The 16,564-nt window shown below is 46.3% G+C and overlaps 1 protein-coding gene across 5 annotated transcripts in view; it reads left to right on the forward strand.

Moving 5' to 3' along the window:
* Window positions 1–7,335: 7,335 nt before the first annotated feature.
* mlst8 (MTOR associated protein, LST8 homolog (S. cerevisiae)) overlaps window positions 7,336–16,564 on the forward strand; it is a 61,695-nt gene continuing 52,466 nt past the window's right edge. The window contains exon 1 of one of the 5 annotated variants that reach the window (XM_073061049.1): window positions 7,336–7,360. Coding sequence is in view for 1 of the 5 variants with exons in the window: in XM_073061045.1 (XP_072917146.1) it covers window positions 8,333–8,436 (104 nt within the window). In the remaining 4 variants the exon portion in view is untranslated. Of the gene's footprint in view, window positions 7,361–7,782; window positions 7,951–8,304; window positions 8,437–10,948; window positions 11,084–16,564 lie in introns of those variants that run through there. The other 4 variants (XM_073061047.1, XM_073061046.1, XM_073061045.1 and 1 more) reach the window with 4 other exon arrangements.

Here is a 16,564-nt window from a genome sequence, read left to right on the forward strand (position 1 = left end):
CAACATTCCATTAGCCTTCTTCACTGCCTGCAGCACTTGCTCATTCACCTTCAGTGACAGATGAACAAGGACTCCTAGATCTCCTAGATAGGGATCAATCACTGTGCTGGGAGTTGTCTATAGGTCCCCAAATAGCCCTCGGGACACCGAGGAGCAGATAAGCAGGCAGATTTTAAAATGGTGCAGGAAATACAGGGTAGTAGTTATAGGTGATTTCAACTTCCCTCATATTGACTGGCACCTCCTGAGTGCAAGGGGGATAGATGGGGCTGAATTTCAGGGGTATTCAAGAAGGATTCCTGACACAGTATGTGGACCGGCCGACGAGAGGAGAGGCTGTACTGGATCTAGTTCTGGGTAGTGAACCTGGTCAGGTGACAGACCTCTTGGTGGGGGAGCATTTTGGTGAGAGTGACCACAACTCCATTAGCTTCAGCATAGCTATGGAAAGGGATAAAGTCAGACAAAATGGTAAAGTGCTTAACTGGGGAAGGGCTAACTTTGAAGGGATGACGCAGGAACTAGCGAGAGTAAATTGAAAACAGATGTTCAAAAGGGAAAGCACAGAAGTAATGTGGGAGAAGTTTAGGGACCACTTGAGCTGGGTTCACGATAGGTTTGTCCTACTGAGGCAAGGAAAAAATGGTAGGAAAAGGGAACCGTGGCTGACGAAACGTGAGGCAACTCGTCAAGAGGAAAAAGGAAGCATATGTTAGATATAAGAAGCAGGAAGTAGGAGGGGTTTATGAGAAATATAGGGTAGCCAGGAAGGAGCTAAAGAAAGGACTTAGGAGGGCTCGAAGGGGGCATGAGAAGGCCTTGGCATGTAGGATTAAGGAGAATCCCAAGGTGTTCTATGCATATGTGAAGAATAGGAGGACGATGAGAACGAAGGTGGGACCGCTAAAGGATAAAGAGGGCAACATGTGCCTGGAAGTGGAGGAGGTTGGGGAGGTCCTAAATGAATACTTTGCTTCAGTATTCACAAGTGAAAAGGATCTTGATCAGGATGAGGTCGAAGTAGAGCGGGCCTGTGTGATGGACAATGTGGAGATTAAGGAAGAAGTGCTGGATCTTCTTAAAAACAGTAAGATTGATAAATCCCCAGGGATATGATACACCCCAGGTTGGTGTGGGAATTGAGAGAAGAGATTGCAGGAGCATTAGCTATGATCTTTGAATCCTCTTTGGCTGCAGGGGAAGTGCCGGAGTACTGGAGAATGGCAAATGTAGTTCCCTTGTTTAAAAAAGATAATAGGGAGAAACCTGGGAACTATAGACCGGTGAGTCTTACGTCGGTGGTATGCAAACTACTGGAAAGGATTCTTAAGGATAGGATCTACGAGCATTTGGAGAAGTGCAGTCTACTCATGAATAGTCAACATGGCTTTGTGAAGGGAAGATCATGCCTCACGAGCCTGATTGAGTTTTTTGAAGAAGTACCAAAAGAAATTGATGAGGGTAGGGCAGTGGATGTGGTCTACATGGACTTTTGCAAAGCATTTGACAAGGTCCCTCATGAGAGACTCATCCAGAAAGTCATGAGGCATGGGATAAGGCTGTTTGGATAAAAAAATTGGTTTAAAGGAAGAAAGCAGAGGGTAGTTGTGGAAGGAAAGTATTCTGCCTGGAGATTGGTGACTAGTGGAGTGCTGCAGGGATCTGTCCTGGGACCCCTGCTATTTGTGATTTTTATAAATGACCTGGATGTAGAAGCGGAAGGATGGGTGAGTAAGTTTGCGGATGACACAAAGATTGGAGGAGTTGTGGATGGAGCTGTAAGTGGTCAAAGGTTACAAGAGGATAAAGACAGGCTGCAGAGTTGGGCAGAAAAATGGCAGATGGAATTCAATCTGGACAAGTGTGAGGTGATGCATTTTGGAAGGACAAACCAGAAGACTGCGTACAGGATTAATGGTCAGTTACTTAAGAGTGTGGATGAACAAAGGGACCTTGAGGTTCAAATCTGTACATCCCTCAAGGTCGCTGCACAGGTTGATAGGGTAGTTAAGAAGGCCTATGGGATGCTGGGCTTCATTAACAGGGGGATTGAGTTCAAGAGTAGAGAGGTCATGTTGCAACTCTACAAATCTCTGGTGAGACCGCACTTACAGTATTGTGTTCAGTTCTGGTCACCTCATTATAGGAAGGATGTGGAAGCTATGGAGAGGGTGCAGAGGGGATTTACCAGGATGTTGCCTGGATTGGAGAACAAGTCATATGAAGCAAGGTTAGCAGAGCTGGGACTTTTCTCTTTGGAGTGTAGAAGAATGAGAGGGGACTTGATAGAGGTCTACAAGATTATGAGAGGCATAGATAGGGTGGATAGTCAGTACCTGTTTTCCAGGGCACCAATAGCAAACACCAGAGGGCATATGTACAAAATTAAGGGAGGGAAGTTTAGGGGAGACATCAGGGGTAAGTTTTTTACACAGAGGGTCGTGAGTGTCTGGAATGACTTGCCAGGGATGGTGGTGGAGGCTAAAACATTAGGGGTATTTAAGAGACTCTTGGACAGGCACATGGATGAAAGAAAAATGGAGGGTTATTGGATAGTGTGGGTTTAGTACTTTTTTAAGGATTATATGGGTTGGCACAACCTGGAGGGCTGAAGGGCCTGTACTGTGCTGTAGTGTTCCATGGTTCTATATGTTGTAAAATTTGTTGTTTTGAAGCAGCAGTACATTGCAATACATAGTAATAAAACCATAAATTCCAATAAGATGCATATGCAAAATTAAATAAGTAGTGCAAAAAGAGAGAGAAAATAGTGAGGTAGTATTCATGGGTTCATTGTCCGTTCAGAAATCTGATGGCAGAGGGCAAGAGGTTGATCCTGAAAAGTTGAGTGTGTACCTTCAGGCTCCTTTACCTCCTACTTGATCAGAGCAATGAGAATCAGAGCATGTCTTGGGTGTTGGGGTCCTTAATGGTGGATGCTGCCTTTTTGAGGTATTGCCTTTTGAAGGTGACTTTGGGTAGGCATGATGGGGCTTGCTGAGTTTACAACTGTCTGCAGCTTTTTTTTTATTCTGTGCAGTGGCCCCCTCCATACCAGTCAGTGATGCAATGAGTTTGAGTGCTCTCCAGAGTACGTCTGTAGAAATTTGTGAGTGTCTTTGGTAATATACCAAGTTTCCTCAAACTCCTAATGAGCTTTAGGCACAACAGTGTCTATACCTCATTAGGAGTTTGAGGAAACTTGGGTGCCTTCTTTGTTATTGCATCAAAATGTTGGGCCCAGGATAGATTTTCAGAGACCCAGGAATTTGAAACCACTGGGGTTGGTCTTGGGACTGCTTCTTCAAATTATATGTCAATGATTTGGATGATGGAATTGATGGTTTTGTGGCCAAGTTTGTGGACAAAACGAAGATAGGTGGAGGGGTAGGTAGTGTTGAGGAAGCAGGGAGTCTGCAGAGGAACTGAGACAGATGAGGAGAATGGGCAAAGAGGTGGCAGGTGGATTACAGTGCAGGGAAGTGTATGTTCATGCACTTTGGTCAAAGGCATAAGGGCATAGACTATTATCGAGGTGCAAAGGGACTTTGGAATCCTTGTGCAGGATTGCCTAAAGGTTGTCTTGCGGGTTGAGCTGGTGGTAAAGAAGGTAAATGCAATGGTCATTTCAAGAGGACTAGACTATAAAAGCAAGGATAAAGTCTTCTCGGGCTTCCGGCTGGTTACAGGTGTCAATTATAACCAACATTTTGATGACAAACTCTGCCATCTTCATCAGGGATGATGCCAGGGCATGGCTTATCTGGTGGTATTTAAACCCCTGTAGTCCGTCCCTCCTGATTGGTTAGACCTCATCCAAGCAGGTTTCTGCTCCCCCATCTTGTTCACAATCGAATTCCACTTCTTACTTAGAGCGAGACCTTCGTCTTTGTTAAATGCGATTGTAAACAAAGTGAGAGAGCAGAAACTTAAGTGGATGAGATCTAACCAATCGGGAGGGATGGACTATGGGGGTATAAATACCACTAGGCTAGACGTGGCAGGCCTCATCCTTGATGAAGATGGCAGAGTATGTCATCAAAATGTCTGTTAGGATTGATATCTGTACCCGGCTGAACGCCCAAGATGAGTTTGTTCGTCTTATATGCTTGGAAAGCACTAGGTCCTTTTGTTTTAAAGCAAGGATGCTATGCTGAGGTTTTATAAGGCATTGATGAGACTACACTTGGAGTATTGTAAGCAGTTTTAGGCCCTTTATCTAAGAAATGATGAGCTGGCAGTGGAGAGGGTCCAGAGGAGCATAATGAGAATTATCAAGGGTCAACATACGAGGAACGTACCATCCCTCCCCATCCCCTCTCCCTCCCCTCTCTCCCTGTCCATCTCTCTCCCCCCTCCTCCTCTCACCTCCCCTCCCCTCACGCCCCATACCCAACACACCTCACCCCTCCGCGCTCCGCATCACTCCAATCACCTCCCCCTTCCTTCTCCCTCTCCATCCCCCTCCCCACCCTCATTCCCCTCCCCTGCCTTCCCCTTCCTGCCCTCACTCCCCTCCCCACTACCCCCTCATCCCCACGCTCTCCCCCTCACTCCCCTCCCCTCTTCCCCTTCTCTCCCACTCCCCTCCCTTCCCCGTCCTCCACTCAATCCCTCCTCCCTCCCCCACTCCATCCCTCTCCCCTTCCCCTTGCTCTCCCCCTCCCCTCCATCTTGTCCCTCTCTCGCCTCCTTTCCCCTGTCCTCCACTCCATCCATCCCTTCCCCACTCCATGCCTCTCTCCCCTCTTTCCCTTCCCCTCTCTCCTCACTCCCTCTCCCGTCCTCCACTCCATCCCTCCTCCCTCCACACTGTTCCCCTCACTCTTGATGAAGTTTTAAGGATATTGGGGACGTAAGAAATGATTCTTGGACTCTTGTAACAAACAGGTTACAAATTGCGTACAAAAGTCTGTTTTGTACTGTGAGTAATCCCACCTGAGGCAGGTTTGAGACTAACGACCTTGCTGGTGTCTCCTGACTGTTATGCTCTGACAGTTGGGGTCTGCTTATTGCTCGCACACATCCTGACCTATGGTTTCACATGTATTGAGCTAAGTGCTCTTGTTGTTTAGCAATAGGGAGGACACTCTCACAGATACAGGAATGAACAACTGTCTGTAATTAAGTCAGGGCCTAGCAAAGGGAATAACTGATAATGATTGGACAGTACATCCACCCGTAATTAAAACTTTGATTTAGTGAACTCTCTTATCTAAGTATTAAGTTTTGCTCTAACTGACTCGGCGGGAATATCTGTTGAACTGATTGCTTTTTGTCTTGCTTTTCTATAAATTGTAACATTTCTGGGTGTTAGACAGAAGCTCATTACGAGCCGCCAGAGAGAGAGAGGTATTCTGTCTCTTTGATGCTTGGCTCCGAGTTTCTCGCCAGCTGAGTTCGAACAAATAAACTGGTGAAAGGATAAAGTAATGAACTGTTGTGGTGTGGTTATTGGTCTGGCAAATTTAAAGTTACACCCTCTTCCCCCTTCTCTTCGTCCTCCCTCCTCCACTCCATCCCTCTCTCCTCTGCCCCTCTTCCCCTTTCTCTACCCTTCCCTGTCTTACCCCTCTCTCCCCACCCTCCCTCCCCATACTCCACTTCATCTCTTCTCCCTCCCCACTCCATTACTCTCTCCCCAATCCCTCCCCTCCCCCTCACTCCCTTCCCCTCCATCTCCCCCTCCCACCCATCTCTCTCCATTCTCCCTCTCCTCCCCTCCACCTCACTCCCCTTCTGCTCCCCCTCCCCTCCATCTCCCCTTCCACCCCTCTCCCTCCCCATTCTCTCCCCTTCCCTCTCTCCCCCTCCCTCCCACACTCCATCACCCCCTCCCCATTCCCTCTCTCCCCTCCCCCACTCCATAGCCTGCTCCCTTTCCCTCCATCTCTACCTCCCTCCCTCTCTCCCCCTCTACCTACCCTCACTCACTCCCCTTCCCCTCCCCCCTTCAAAGCCAAAACATTGACATATGATGTGAAAATAAGTGGTCCCAATACCAACCCCAGTGGAGCACCATTAGTCATTGGCCGCCAGTCAGAATTGGCCTGTTTTATATCCACTCCTTGCCTGCTGCCAGTCAGCTATTCTTTTGTCAATGATAGTATCTTTCCCATAATACCATGGGCTCTTAACCTGTTAAGCAGCCTCATGTGTGGCACCTTGTCAAAGGCCTTCTGAAAATGCAACCGATTCTCCTTTATCTATCCTGTCTGTTATTTCCTCAAAGAATTCCAACAGATTTGTCAGGCAAGATTACCCTTTTCGGAAACTGCTCACCGGTCTATGCCAACTCGTTCTTTGACTTTCTGTCTGGTCTATTTTTATCATGTGCCTCCAAGTACCTCGAAACCTCATCCTTAAAAATGGACTCCAACATCTTCCCAACATAGAACAGTACGCCAATGATTTGCTGAACTAATTTTAAAAAAAACACCTGACTACATGATGTCCAAATCCTTCCACTGCTGAAGAGCCTCTTAAGCATTTCTGTCCTATTTGCTCTACCATCACACTTGAAGTGTATTTCAGGCACTGCCACTCCCTGTGTGAAATCTTGCCCCGCACATCTCCTTTGAACTTGCCCCTTCTGACAACTGTATGTCCTCTAGTGTTAGACATTTCCACCCTGGGGGAAGAAAAACACCAGCTATCCACTACTATACTTTGGCTCCTGTGATTGTAAATAGAGTTTTCTTTGAAATTAAATAGCAATTGTTGTGTTATTTGTCTTTACTACAGATATTCATTCTTACAGAGCTGGCAGAGTTTGTGCCGTTGGAGATACCTATTCACATCTTCGGTTGGGCAATGTAATTTTGTGTTGCTGGGTGAAGTTCAGTCACATAAAACAGCTCTGATGTACATGAATGACAAACCAACGGGGGGGGGGGGGTCATCAAGACGTTTACTATGAAGTTGTATTAATTAAAGAAACACAATCTTCTACCCGTGTCTTCTGTAACTTCCTACAGCACTCGGGAAGATAGCTGTGCATCCTGAAACTGGGTCCCCCTCACCCACTAAGCCACCCTGCTAGCTTCTATTGCCATTTAACAACATTGAAACTACCGATGATGAATGCTTGCATAGTTTTACTGCCATGCTCCAGTAAAAACTGTAACCAGAATGCGTCGGGGACATAGGCACTCTCAGAAGCTTGGAGAGTTGGAGCAGGAACAGGACACTGACATTCTGCCTTTCTGGTTCTTCTAACATTGAAATGAAACTCACCCTGTCTGTTGTACTGCACCTGCCACCAACTTCCCCGTTCTGCTTGTTTAGATTATCTAGAACACTGAGCTGAAAACTAGAGGTGTACGAGCTAGTCTTCATCGGGGGATTGGCGGTGGAAAGGGTCAGTAACTTTAAATTCCTTGGCATTATCTTTGTCGTTTGCGCAGATTCGACGTGTCCTCTAAAACTTCTCTCGATGCACAGTGGAGAGAATCCTGACTGGTTGCATCACGGTCTGATATGTAAACATGAACGGAAAAACTCACCAAAAAAGTAGTGGATACGGGAGGGGGAGGGGTGGGGGAGTGGGCGACTGAAGCAGAAAGGGAGGGAGTGTGGTGGTGTCAGAGATATCCGGGGAAGCATCCCGTTCTAGATCATTGGGAACATCCTGACGATGAATAATAATGTTATTTAAACAGTTCATGCTATTACTGATAGTTGCCTCACCCCGATTAGATTTGCATACATTTCCCACAAGGTCCCAACTACGCCATTCGTTGAATGAGACCCAGGGCAGAGAGGCGGTGTATCATCTACCATCCCGTGTGGCTGAGGACGGAGGAAACCGGAGGGAGCTGGGGTACAGAGGAGAACGGAGTTCACTGCTCGGCTCGGTCCGGCCGATAGTTCCCAGTTGTGGTGGCAGACCGGATGGTTTAGTAGCACGGACCAGGATTTGCTGGTGGGTGAATCCGTACCGGGGAATAGGTGAGAGACTTGGGGTGGTGGGGTGGAGGAGAGGGGTGGTAGTAGTGCGGAGGGTTGGGGAAGGGGAATGGTTGTGAGAATGGTCAAGGACGCTGGGGAAGGGGAGTCACGAGAGAATGGTGAAGCAAGTTGGGGAGGGGGAAGGGAAGGGAAGGAAGTCGGGAGAGGGGAGTTTTGAGAAAATAGTGAAGGAAGTTGAGGGAAGGGGAAGAAGTTGGAGAAGGGGGAAGGGTTGGGAATAGGAGGAATGAGGAGCAGGAGAGGGAGAATGGGGAGTGGGGAAATGAGGGGAAAGGTAAGTGAGGTAGGGTGAAGGGAAGAGAGTGTGGAAGGAGCGGGAATTAAATGAATGTAGGATTAAATAGGTAGAGAGGAAAGAGGAATGGTCAGGCCACACTTGGAGGATTGTGAGCAATTTTGGCCCTCTTATATGAAAAAGGATCTGCTAGCATTGGAGAGTCTAAGGAGATTCTCGACAATGATACTGTAATGAAATTATGTTTCATTATGTAATGTTAATTATGGAACGTATAATGCTCTGGGCCTGTACTCACTGCAGTTTCAAAAAATGAGGGGTGTTCTCATTGAAATATGTTGATTACTGAAAGGCTAAGAGTGTGTGGACAAGGAGAGGATGTTTCCTATTGTGGAAACCAGACGTCGCTGCCTCAAAATAGAAAGACTTTCCTTTCGAGTAGAGATGAAGGGGAATTTCTTTCACCAAGTGTGACGATTCTGTGGATTTCATTGTCACAGACCGTGGATACCATGTCATTAGTATATTTAAAGCTGAGGTTAATGGGTTATTGATTAGACATAATACATAGGAGCAGAATTAGGCCATTCAGCCAATCATGTCTGCTCCAGCATTCCATCACGGCTCTCAATCCCGTTCTCCTGCCTTCACCCTGTAACCTTTGACACTCTGAGTAATCAAGAACCTATCAACCTTCACTTTAAATTGTATGCAGTGACTTGGCGTTCATAGTCATCTATGGCAATGAATTCCACAGATTCACTACCCTCTAGTTAAAGAAATGCCTCCCCTCTCTGTTCTAAATGGACATCCCTCTATTCTGTGACTGTGCACTCTGGTCCTAGACTCACCCACTATTGAAAACATCCTCTCTATTTCTACTAGATCCAGGCCTTTAAATATTCCCCCTTACATACAACATCAGAAGAGAGGGGTGTCCATTTAGAATGGAGATGAGGAATTTCTTCAGCCACAGAGTGGTGAATCTGGAATTCGTTGCCACAGGTACCTGTGGAGGCCAAGTCTTTGTGTATATTTAAGGCGTAGGTTGATAGATTCTTGATTGGTCAGGCCATAAAGGGATATGGGGAGAAGGCAGGAGATTCGGGTTGAGTGGGAAATTGGATCAGCCATGATGAAATGGTGAAGCAGACTCAATGGGCCAAATGGCCTAATTCTGCTCCTATGTCTCATGATCTTATTCTTCAAAACTCCAGTGAGTACAGGCCCAGAGTTGTCAAATGCTCATCATGCATTAACCTTTTCATTCCTGGAACCAATAGTACATATTTTCTTAGATAAAAGGCCCAAAACTCTTAAATGCGGTCTAAACAATGCCTTGTAAAGCCTCAGCATCACAGCTTTGCTCTTCTAGCCCTCTTGAAATGAATTTGAATTGACTTTATTTCTTGCATCCTTCACATACATGAGGAGTAAAAATCTTTATATTACGTCTCTTTCTGAATGTGCAAATTGTAATTTGTAATAAATAATATGTACAGTAAGATATACAACAGAACAGTCAATATAGCTTAGAAATACAATTGTGTCAGTGGGAATTGATCAGTCTGATGATCTGGTGGAAGAAGCTGTTCCAGAGCCTGTTGGTCCTGGCTTTTATGCTGCGGTAATGTTTCTCGGATGGTAGCAGCTGGAACACTTTGTGGTTGGGGTGACATGGGTCCCCAATGATCCTACGGGCTCTTTTTACGCACCTGTCACTGTAAATGTCCTGAACAATGGGAAGTTCACTTCCACAGATCACTAGGATGTCTGCACCACTCTGCAGAGTCCTGCGATTGAGGGAAGTACAGTTCCCATACCAGGCAGTGATGCAGCCAGTCAGGATGCTCTCAGTTTTGTCCCTGGAGAAAGCCCTTAGGATTTGGGCATTCATCACAAACTTCTTCAACATTTGAGGTGAAGGAGGCACTGATGTGCTTTTTTTTTTACCACACAGCCAGTATGTACAGACCACGTGAGATCCTTGGTGATGTGTATGCCAAGGAACTTGAAGCTGATCATCCTCTCAACCCCAGATCCATTGATGTCAATAGAGACGAGCCTGTCTCTGTTCCTCCTGTAGTCCACAACAAACTCCTTTGTTTTTGTGACATTGAGGAAGAGGTTGTTTTCTTGACATTACTGTGCCAGAGTGATGACTTCTCTGTAGGCCACTTCATTATTATTTGAAGTAAGGCCAATCAATGTAGTTTCATCTGCAAATTTAATTAGCAGATTGGAGCTCTGGGTGGTGACACAGTCATGGGTGTACAGAGAGTAAAAGAGGGGGCTTAGGACACAGTCCTGGGGACTCCTGTGTTGAGGGGCAGAGGTGAGGGAGCCCACTCTTACCACCTGCCTGAAATCTGACAGGAAGTCCAGGATCCGGCTGCACAAGACAGGGTGAAGGCCAAGGTCTCTGAGCTTCGTCAAGCCTGGAGGAAATTATGGTGTTGAATGTTGAACTGTAGTCCAAGAACAGCTTTCTCACATAAACATCTCTCCTCTCCAAGTGTGTAGAGCTCTGGCTATTGCATCATCTCTCAATTGGTTGTGTCGGTAGGCAAATTGTAGGGAGTCCAATGTGGGTGGTAGCATACTGCAGATGTAGTCCTTGACCAGCCTATCAAAACATCTGCTTATTATTGAGGTGAGTGTGACAGGATGCCAGTCGTTAAGACAGGTTACCTTGTTCTTTTTAGGTACAGGGTCAACGATAGATGCTTTGAAGGAGGAGGACACTCTACACTGGGAGAGGGAGAGATTAAACATGTTTGCAAACACACCAGCCAGCCAGTTGTGCTGTGCGCTCTCTGAGTACCCGCCTGGTCCCATTGGAAACACCTGCATGCTTCAGCCTCCGAGATGACCAAGGTACAAGTCGCATCAGCAGCTCTCCTCGGGAGCTCAGTGTTGTCGACATCAAACCAACTGTAAAAAAGATCTAGCTCATCTGGGAGAGAGGCAGTGATGTTGGCAGCACCACTACGTTTAGCTTTGAAGTCTGCAATGGTGTGCAGACCTTCCCATAAGCTGTGTGTGTTGTTGGTGGAGAGTTGTGTCTGGATCTTGTCCCTGTATTGTCGTTTTGCTGCCTTGATTACTTTGTGTAGATCGTAGCTGCATTTCTTGAGTTCTTGGTGGTTACCGGTGGCAAAAGCTCAGTCTCATGTGGTGAGTGCAGCGCTCATGGAACTGTTGTTCCAGGATTTCTGGTTTGGATAGACTCTGACCGATTTTGGGGGGGGGGGGCAACGTTCTCGGTACACTTCTGGATGAAGTTTGTGACCCCTTCCATGAACTCGGAGTCATCCTCATTACCAAAGTCATTCCAAATGATGTCATTAAAGCAGTTCTGTGTCATGGAGACTGATTGGTCAGATCAACAGTAGACAATTTTAAATATGGCCACCTTTTGTTTCAGCTTTTGCCTGAAAGAAGGATGGAGGAATGATCAGACTTCCCAAGTGGCGGGCAGAGGAGTGCTCTGTAAGCATTGCGGAAGGGAGAGTAGCAGTGGTCATGTATGCTGTCTCCCTATGTGCTCACCTGGATGTGTTGACAAAACTTCAGAGACACTTTAGTCAGCGACGCTCAAATAAATTCTCCAGCGGCAATGAAAGCAGCCTCCGGGTGTACATTCTTCAGGGTGCTGATGGTTTCATACACTGAGAAGAGGCATGACCTGGGGCATTAACCTGGTGTTAATAATGAACACCGCCTTTCTGAGGCACTGTGCCTTGAAGGTGTTTTGGATACTACGGAGGCTAGTACCTGTGACGGAGCTGACTAATTTTATATCTTTCCGTAGCTTCTTTCGATCTTGTTCAGTACACACCCTCCCTTCCCTGTCCATATCAGACAGTGATGCAGCCTGTCAGAATGCTCTTCTGTAGAAGTTTTCAAGTATTTTAGATGACAAACCAAATCTCCTCAAATGTTTAATGAAATATATCCACTATCTTGCCTTCTTTATAAAAAATATGTTTCTGCATGGATATGTTGAGAGCAGTTAGATCCTTAGAGATCTTGACAATCATGAACTTGAAATTGCTCACTCTCTCCACTTCTGATCCCTCAAAGAAGATTGGGTCGTGTTCCCTTGTCCTACTTTTTATGAAGTTGGGAATCAGGTCTTTGATTGTACTGGCATTGAGTGCAAGGTTGTAGCTGCAACACCACTCAACTAGGTGGTATATCTCGCTCCTGTACACCCTCTCATCTCCACTTGAGATTCTGCCAATAATGGATGTATCATCAGCAAAATTATAGATGGCCACCCTCCCCTCTCTCATATTCATTACTTCTGAACAAAATTTTGGTATACTCGTTTATATTATTGAGTCGCTTACTGTCATATTTCATCTTTTCTCTCCTTATGGTTTTTTTTTAAAGTTGCCTTACGTTGGTTTTTAAAAGCTTGCCAAACCCCTCTTTACTATACTATATGCCCTCTCTTGTGCTTTTATGCTGTCTTTGAATTCCTTGCCATATCCTCCCTTCAGAATACTTCTTCTATCTCTAGGACGTATTTATCCTGAACCTTCTAAATTTCCCCCAGAAACTCCAGCCACTGCTGTTCTGCCATCATCCCTGCTAGTGTCCCCTTCCAATCAGCTTTGGCCAACTCTTCTCTTGTGCCTCTAATTCCCTTTACTCCACTGTAATACTGATACTTTTGATTTTAGTTTCTCCCTCTTAAACAGCAGGGTGATTTCTGTCATGTTAGGATCACCGCCTTTTTCACTGCCAGGCTCAACCAGAAACTGCTCTAAAAAGCCATCTCATGGGCATTCTACAAATTCCCTATCTTCTGATCCAGCACCAACCTGATTTTCCCAATCTACCTGTAAAAGGCTCTGTGATTATTGTAACATTGCCATTATTATATTTTTCTGTAATTTGTATCCCACATCTTGGCTACTGTTCAGAGGCCTGTGTATAACTTCCAAAAGGGTCTTTTTATCCTTGCAGTTTCTTAACTCTACCCACAAGGATTTTATATAATCTGATCCTATGTTGCTTCTTTGTAAGGATTGGATTAATGTTTTTACCAACAGAGCCACTCCACCCTCTTTGCCAACCTGCATGCATTCAAATACAACATCTTCAGTCCTGTATTTATCCCCCTTTTTGATTTTTGTCCCCATATTACACTTCAACTCATGCCTATCATCTGCCTGTCCTTCCTCACAGTTTCACTGTGCACTGCATCCACTTGTATACCAACTGCCCCATCGTCATCCCTATCGCTCCCTGCCACATTAGTTTAAACCCTCCCCAACAGCTCCAGCAAGCCTGCCTATGAGGATATTGGTTCCTTTTGGGTTTCAGGTGTAACCCATAGTTTTTGTACAGATGATACCTTTCCTAGAAGAGATCCCAATGATCCAGAAATCTGAAACTCTGCATCAGTTTCTCAACCGCATATTCATCTGCCTATTCTTGTCCCGTGTAGTGTGTGGCATAGGCAGCAATCTAAAGTTTATTGCCTAAGTATCTTGTGTTATGACCTTTCGCACTTCCTGCTTTTTCATTGCTGGCTTCACCGCTGTGAGGTCTAACGCCTGCGCCAAATTTACCAAGTCTGATTTTGTAGCCTTCCCTAGCGCCTCTACCGTCAGGTTTCTCGTAAATTCATCCACATCCATCTTTGCTGGTTTCCTGTCTGGCTACCTGCGTAACCAGATTTAAGTTTGGACTTACAGCCCAATTCACTGACCCTCCCCTTTGGTTTCAAATCCGGGACGAGAACCCCACTTGTTACGTAACCTCGTAACCAGGTAACTTACCAGCAAAGATAGCGGGATCAGCTGAGTCGGATGCTACTATTTTCAAACGTTTTATTCAAAAAGGGGCACAAACGTATGGTTAATACAAAACATTCAGATCATATACATCGTCAAAACTCAATCTAAAACGCCGGTGTAATAATAATCAATCAGAAATAAGCTCTATAGTTGTCTAGGGGATAATACTGAGTCCAATTGAAATATAAAGAGTCACTCAGAAGTCTGCAGGCTTTTCCCTTTTGGGAACCGCTGGGGTTTCACGTTGTGGAGAGAGAGAGATGGTTGAGAAAGGATAAACACTTGCCCGTTGTCTTTACAGAGCAAATCCTTGGAATCAGGGGAGCAGGCTTCCCCGTTGTTAGTTAAAAGCGGTCTTCCGATGGTTCCAGCCACAGATTCAAAAATCGGAATCTGACGCACGTGGCTTCCTTCAAAATGCCTTCCCGCTCCCACGGGAATCGGTATTGTGCTTCCTTGGTGTCTCCTTGGTGCGTCTGAGGGTTGTCCCCCCCTCAGACCCTCCTTTATACTTCTTCACGGGATCGCAGGTGTCAATCAGGTTGCAGGTGATGCGATCTCTCTCTCAACCAGCCCACTTTGCCCGAGGGCTTTTCACGTGGTCTCCATGAGAAACAGTCAATGTCACCTTTATTCTGCTTCTCGGGAGAACGTGGTCTTCCGCACGTCTCCCTCTCTCTCTCCCATTTCCTGTGTCTATTCAGCACGTCTCTCCCCCTCTTGGGTCAGTTGACCCCCCCTTGACTAGGGCTCTTGCGATTCTCACAAAGGAGGGGGCCGAGGTCATAATACTTGCTTTTCAGCTTTCTACCTAACTCTCTATTTTCTCTTTTCAGACTTCCTCCCTTTTCCAACATACTTAGTTGGTACCAATATATACCACGACTTCCAGCTGTTCACCCTCTCTCTTTAGAATTCTCTGGACCTGAACAGAGACATCCCAGACCCTGGATCTGGGAGGTAAAATACCATTTGGATGTCTCTTTCTTCTCCACTGAATTTCCTGTTTGCTTATTTAACTGTGGAATCCCCTATCACTGCTGTACTCCTCTTCTCCACCTTCCTTTCTGAACCACAGAGCCATTCTCAGTGCCAGAGATTTACTTGCTGCAGCTTCTCCCTGATAGGTTGCACCCCCCCACCCCCCAAACAGTATCTAAAGTTGTTGCCTTATTATTGAGCGGGATCAGAATGGTCACAGTGGTACTCTGCACAGGCTGCCTATTCCCTTCCCCTCTCCTGATCCCTGCCTCCTGCAATTTGGAGTGGCTACCTCCCTGTCGCTACCATGTCATTTTCCCAAAGGTCATCGAGCTGTAGCTTCAGTTCCTTAATACAGTCTTTCAGGAGCTGCAGCTCGATTCACTTCATGTGGATGTAGTTATCAGGGAGACTGGAGGTCTCTCAGTGTTTCCACATCTCACATAAAACAAAGAACATATCACTGACTCTGGACCGATTCTCATCGCCATGCAATAACAGACAAAGAAAGAGAAAAGAAAATTTATTAAAACATACTTGGAACCTCTGCCTGTGCTTGCCCAAGCTGATTCTTGCCAACGCCGCCTCCTCTAGCACTGGCCTCCACTTACACCTCCCTTTTTATTGGCTCAAATAAAACTCACTCCTGACAAGACTTGTTCTTCCCAAATGGGTTCCATTTTGCAGCAGTGTCTCTCTCGCTACTTCAGATTGGTAAAAGAAGTCAGGAGAATGGGGTTGAGGGATAATAAATCAGCCAGGAGCAAATGGTGGAGCAGAAATGATAGGCTGAATGGCCTAATTCTGCTCCTATATCTTGTATATTACATGAGTGTGTTGGGGGGGGTGGGGAGATGTGAGTGTGAGAGAGGTGGGGAGGGACTGTGAGTAGTGACGGGTGATGGCATGGTGGGGAGGGGAAATCAGGGTGGGGAGGGAGGGGTTTAAGGGAGCGGGTGATAAGGATGTGTGTGGGAAAGGGGAGTCATTGAGTTGAGATTGGCGTGGGAAGGAGAGGCAGGAAGGGATTCGGAGAGGGGTGTTGGGGTTAGGGAGGTTTGGAGGTGGTGGGCAGGGAGGGGGAAAGTAAGATTTGAGGAAGGAACATGGTAAGTTGGCAGTTGGGGACAGGGAGGGAGGATGTTGCAAGGAAAGTGGAGAGGGGCCGTTGGGATGAATAGAGCAGGGAAGAGAAAAAAGACATGAGTAAAGGAGTGGGTGAGGGGTGACAGAGGAAGGGTTGAGAGAGGGTTCAGTGTAGGGGATGGAGATAAAGTGTGTGGGTGCTGGAGGGAGGGGGAGAGGTGAGTGGGGGTGGAGGAGGTTGAGGGAGGCAGAGAAATGGATTGAGGAAAAGGAAGGAGGGAGAGAGAGACTGAGCTGTCTGCAGAGTTACAGGCTGTTCGGTTGCTATGGTTACATGATCACATTGGCATTTTCCCAGCATTCAGTAGCTGTATGTATCCATTTGGTAGTAAATTCAGTTTAATCACTTTCAGTGATGGAGACCTAAGAGTTTTGAGTTTGTGGTCCAGTATTTTGCCATTGTGCTACCACACTGGCT

Source organism: Hemitrygon akajei, chromosome 11 (genome assembly GCF_048418815.1).
Source record: "Hemitrygon akajei chromosome 11, sHemAka1.3, whole genome shotgun sequence".
Lineage (NCBI taxonomy): Eukaryota > Metazoa > Chordata > Chondrichthyes > Myliobatiformes > Dasyatidae > Hemitrygon > Hemitrygon akajei.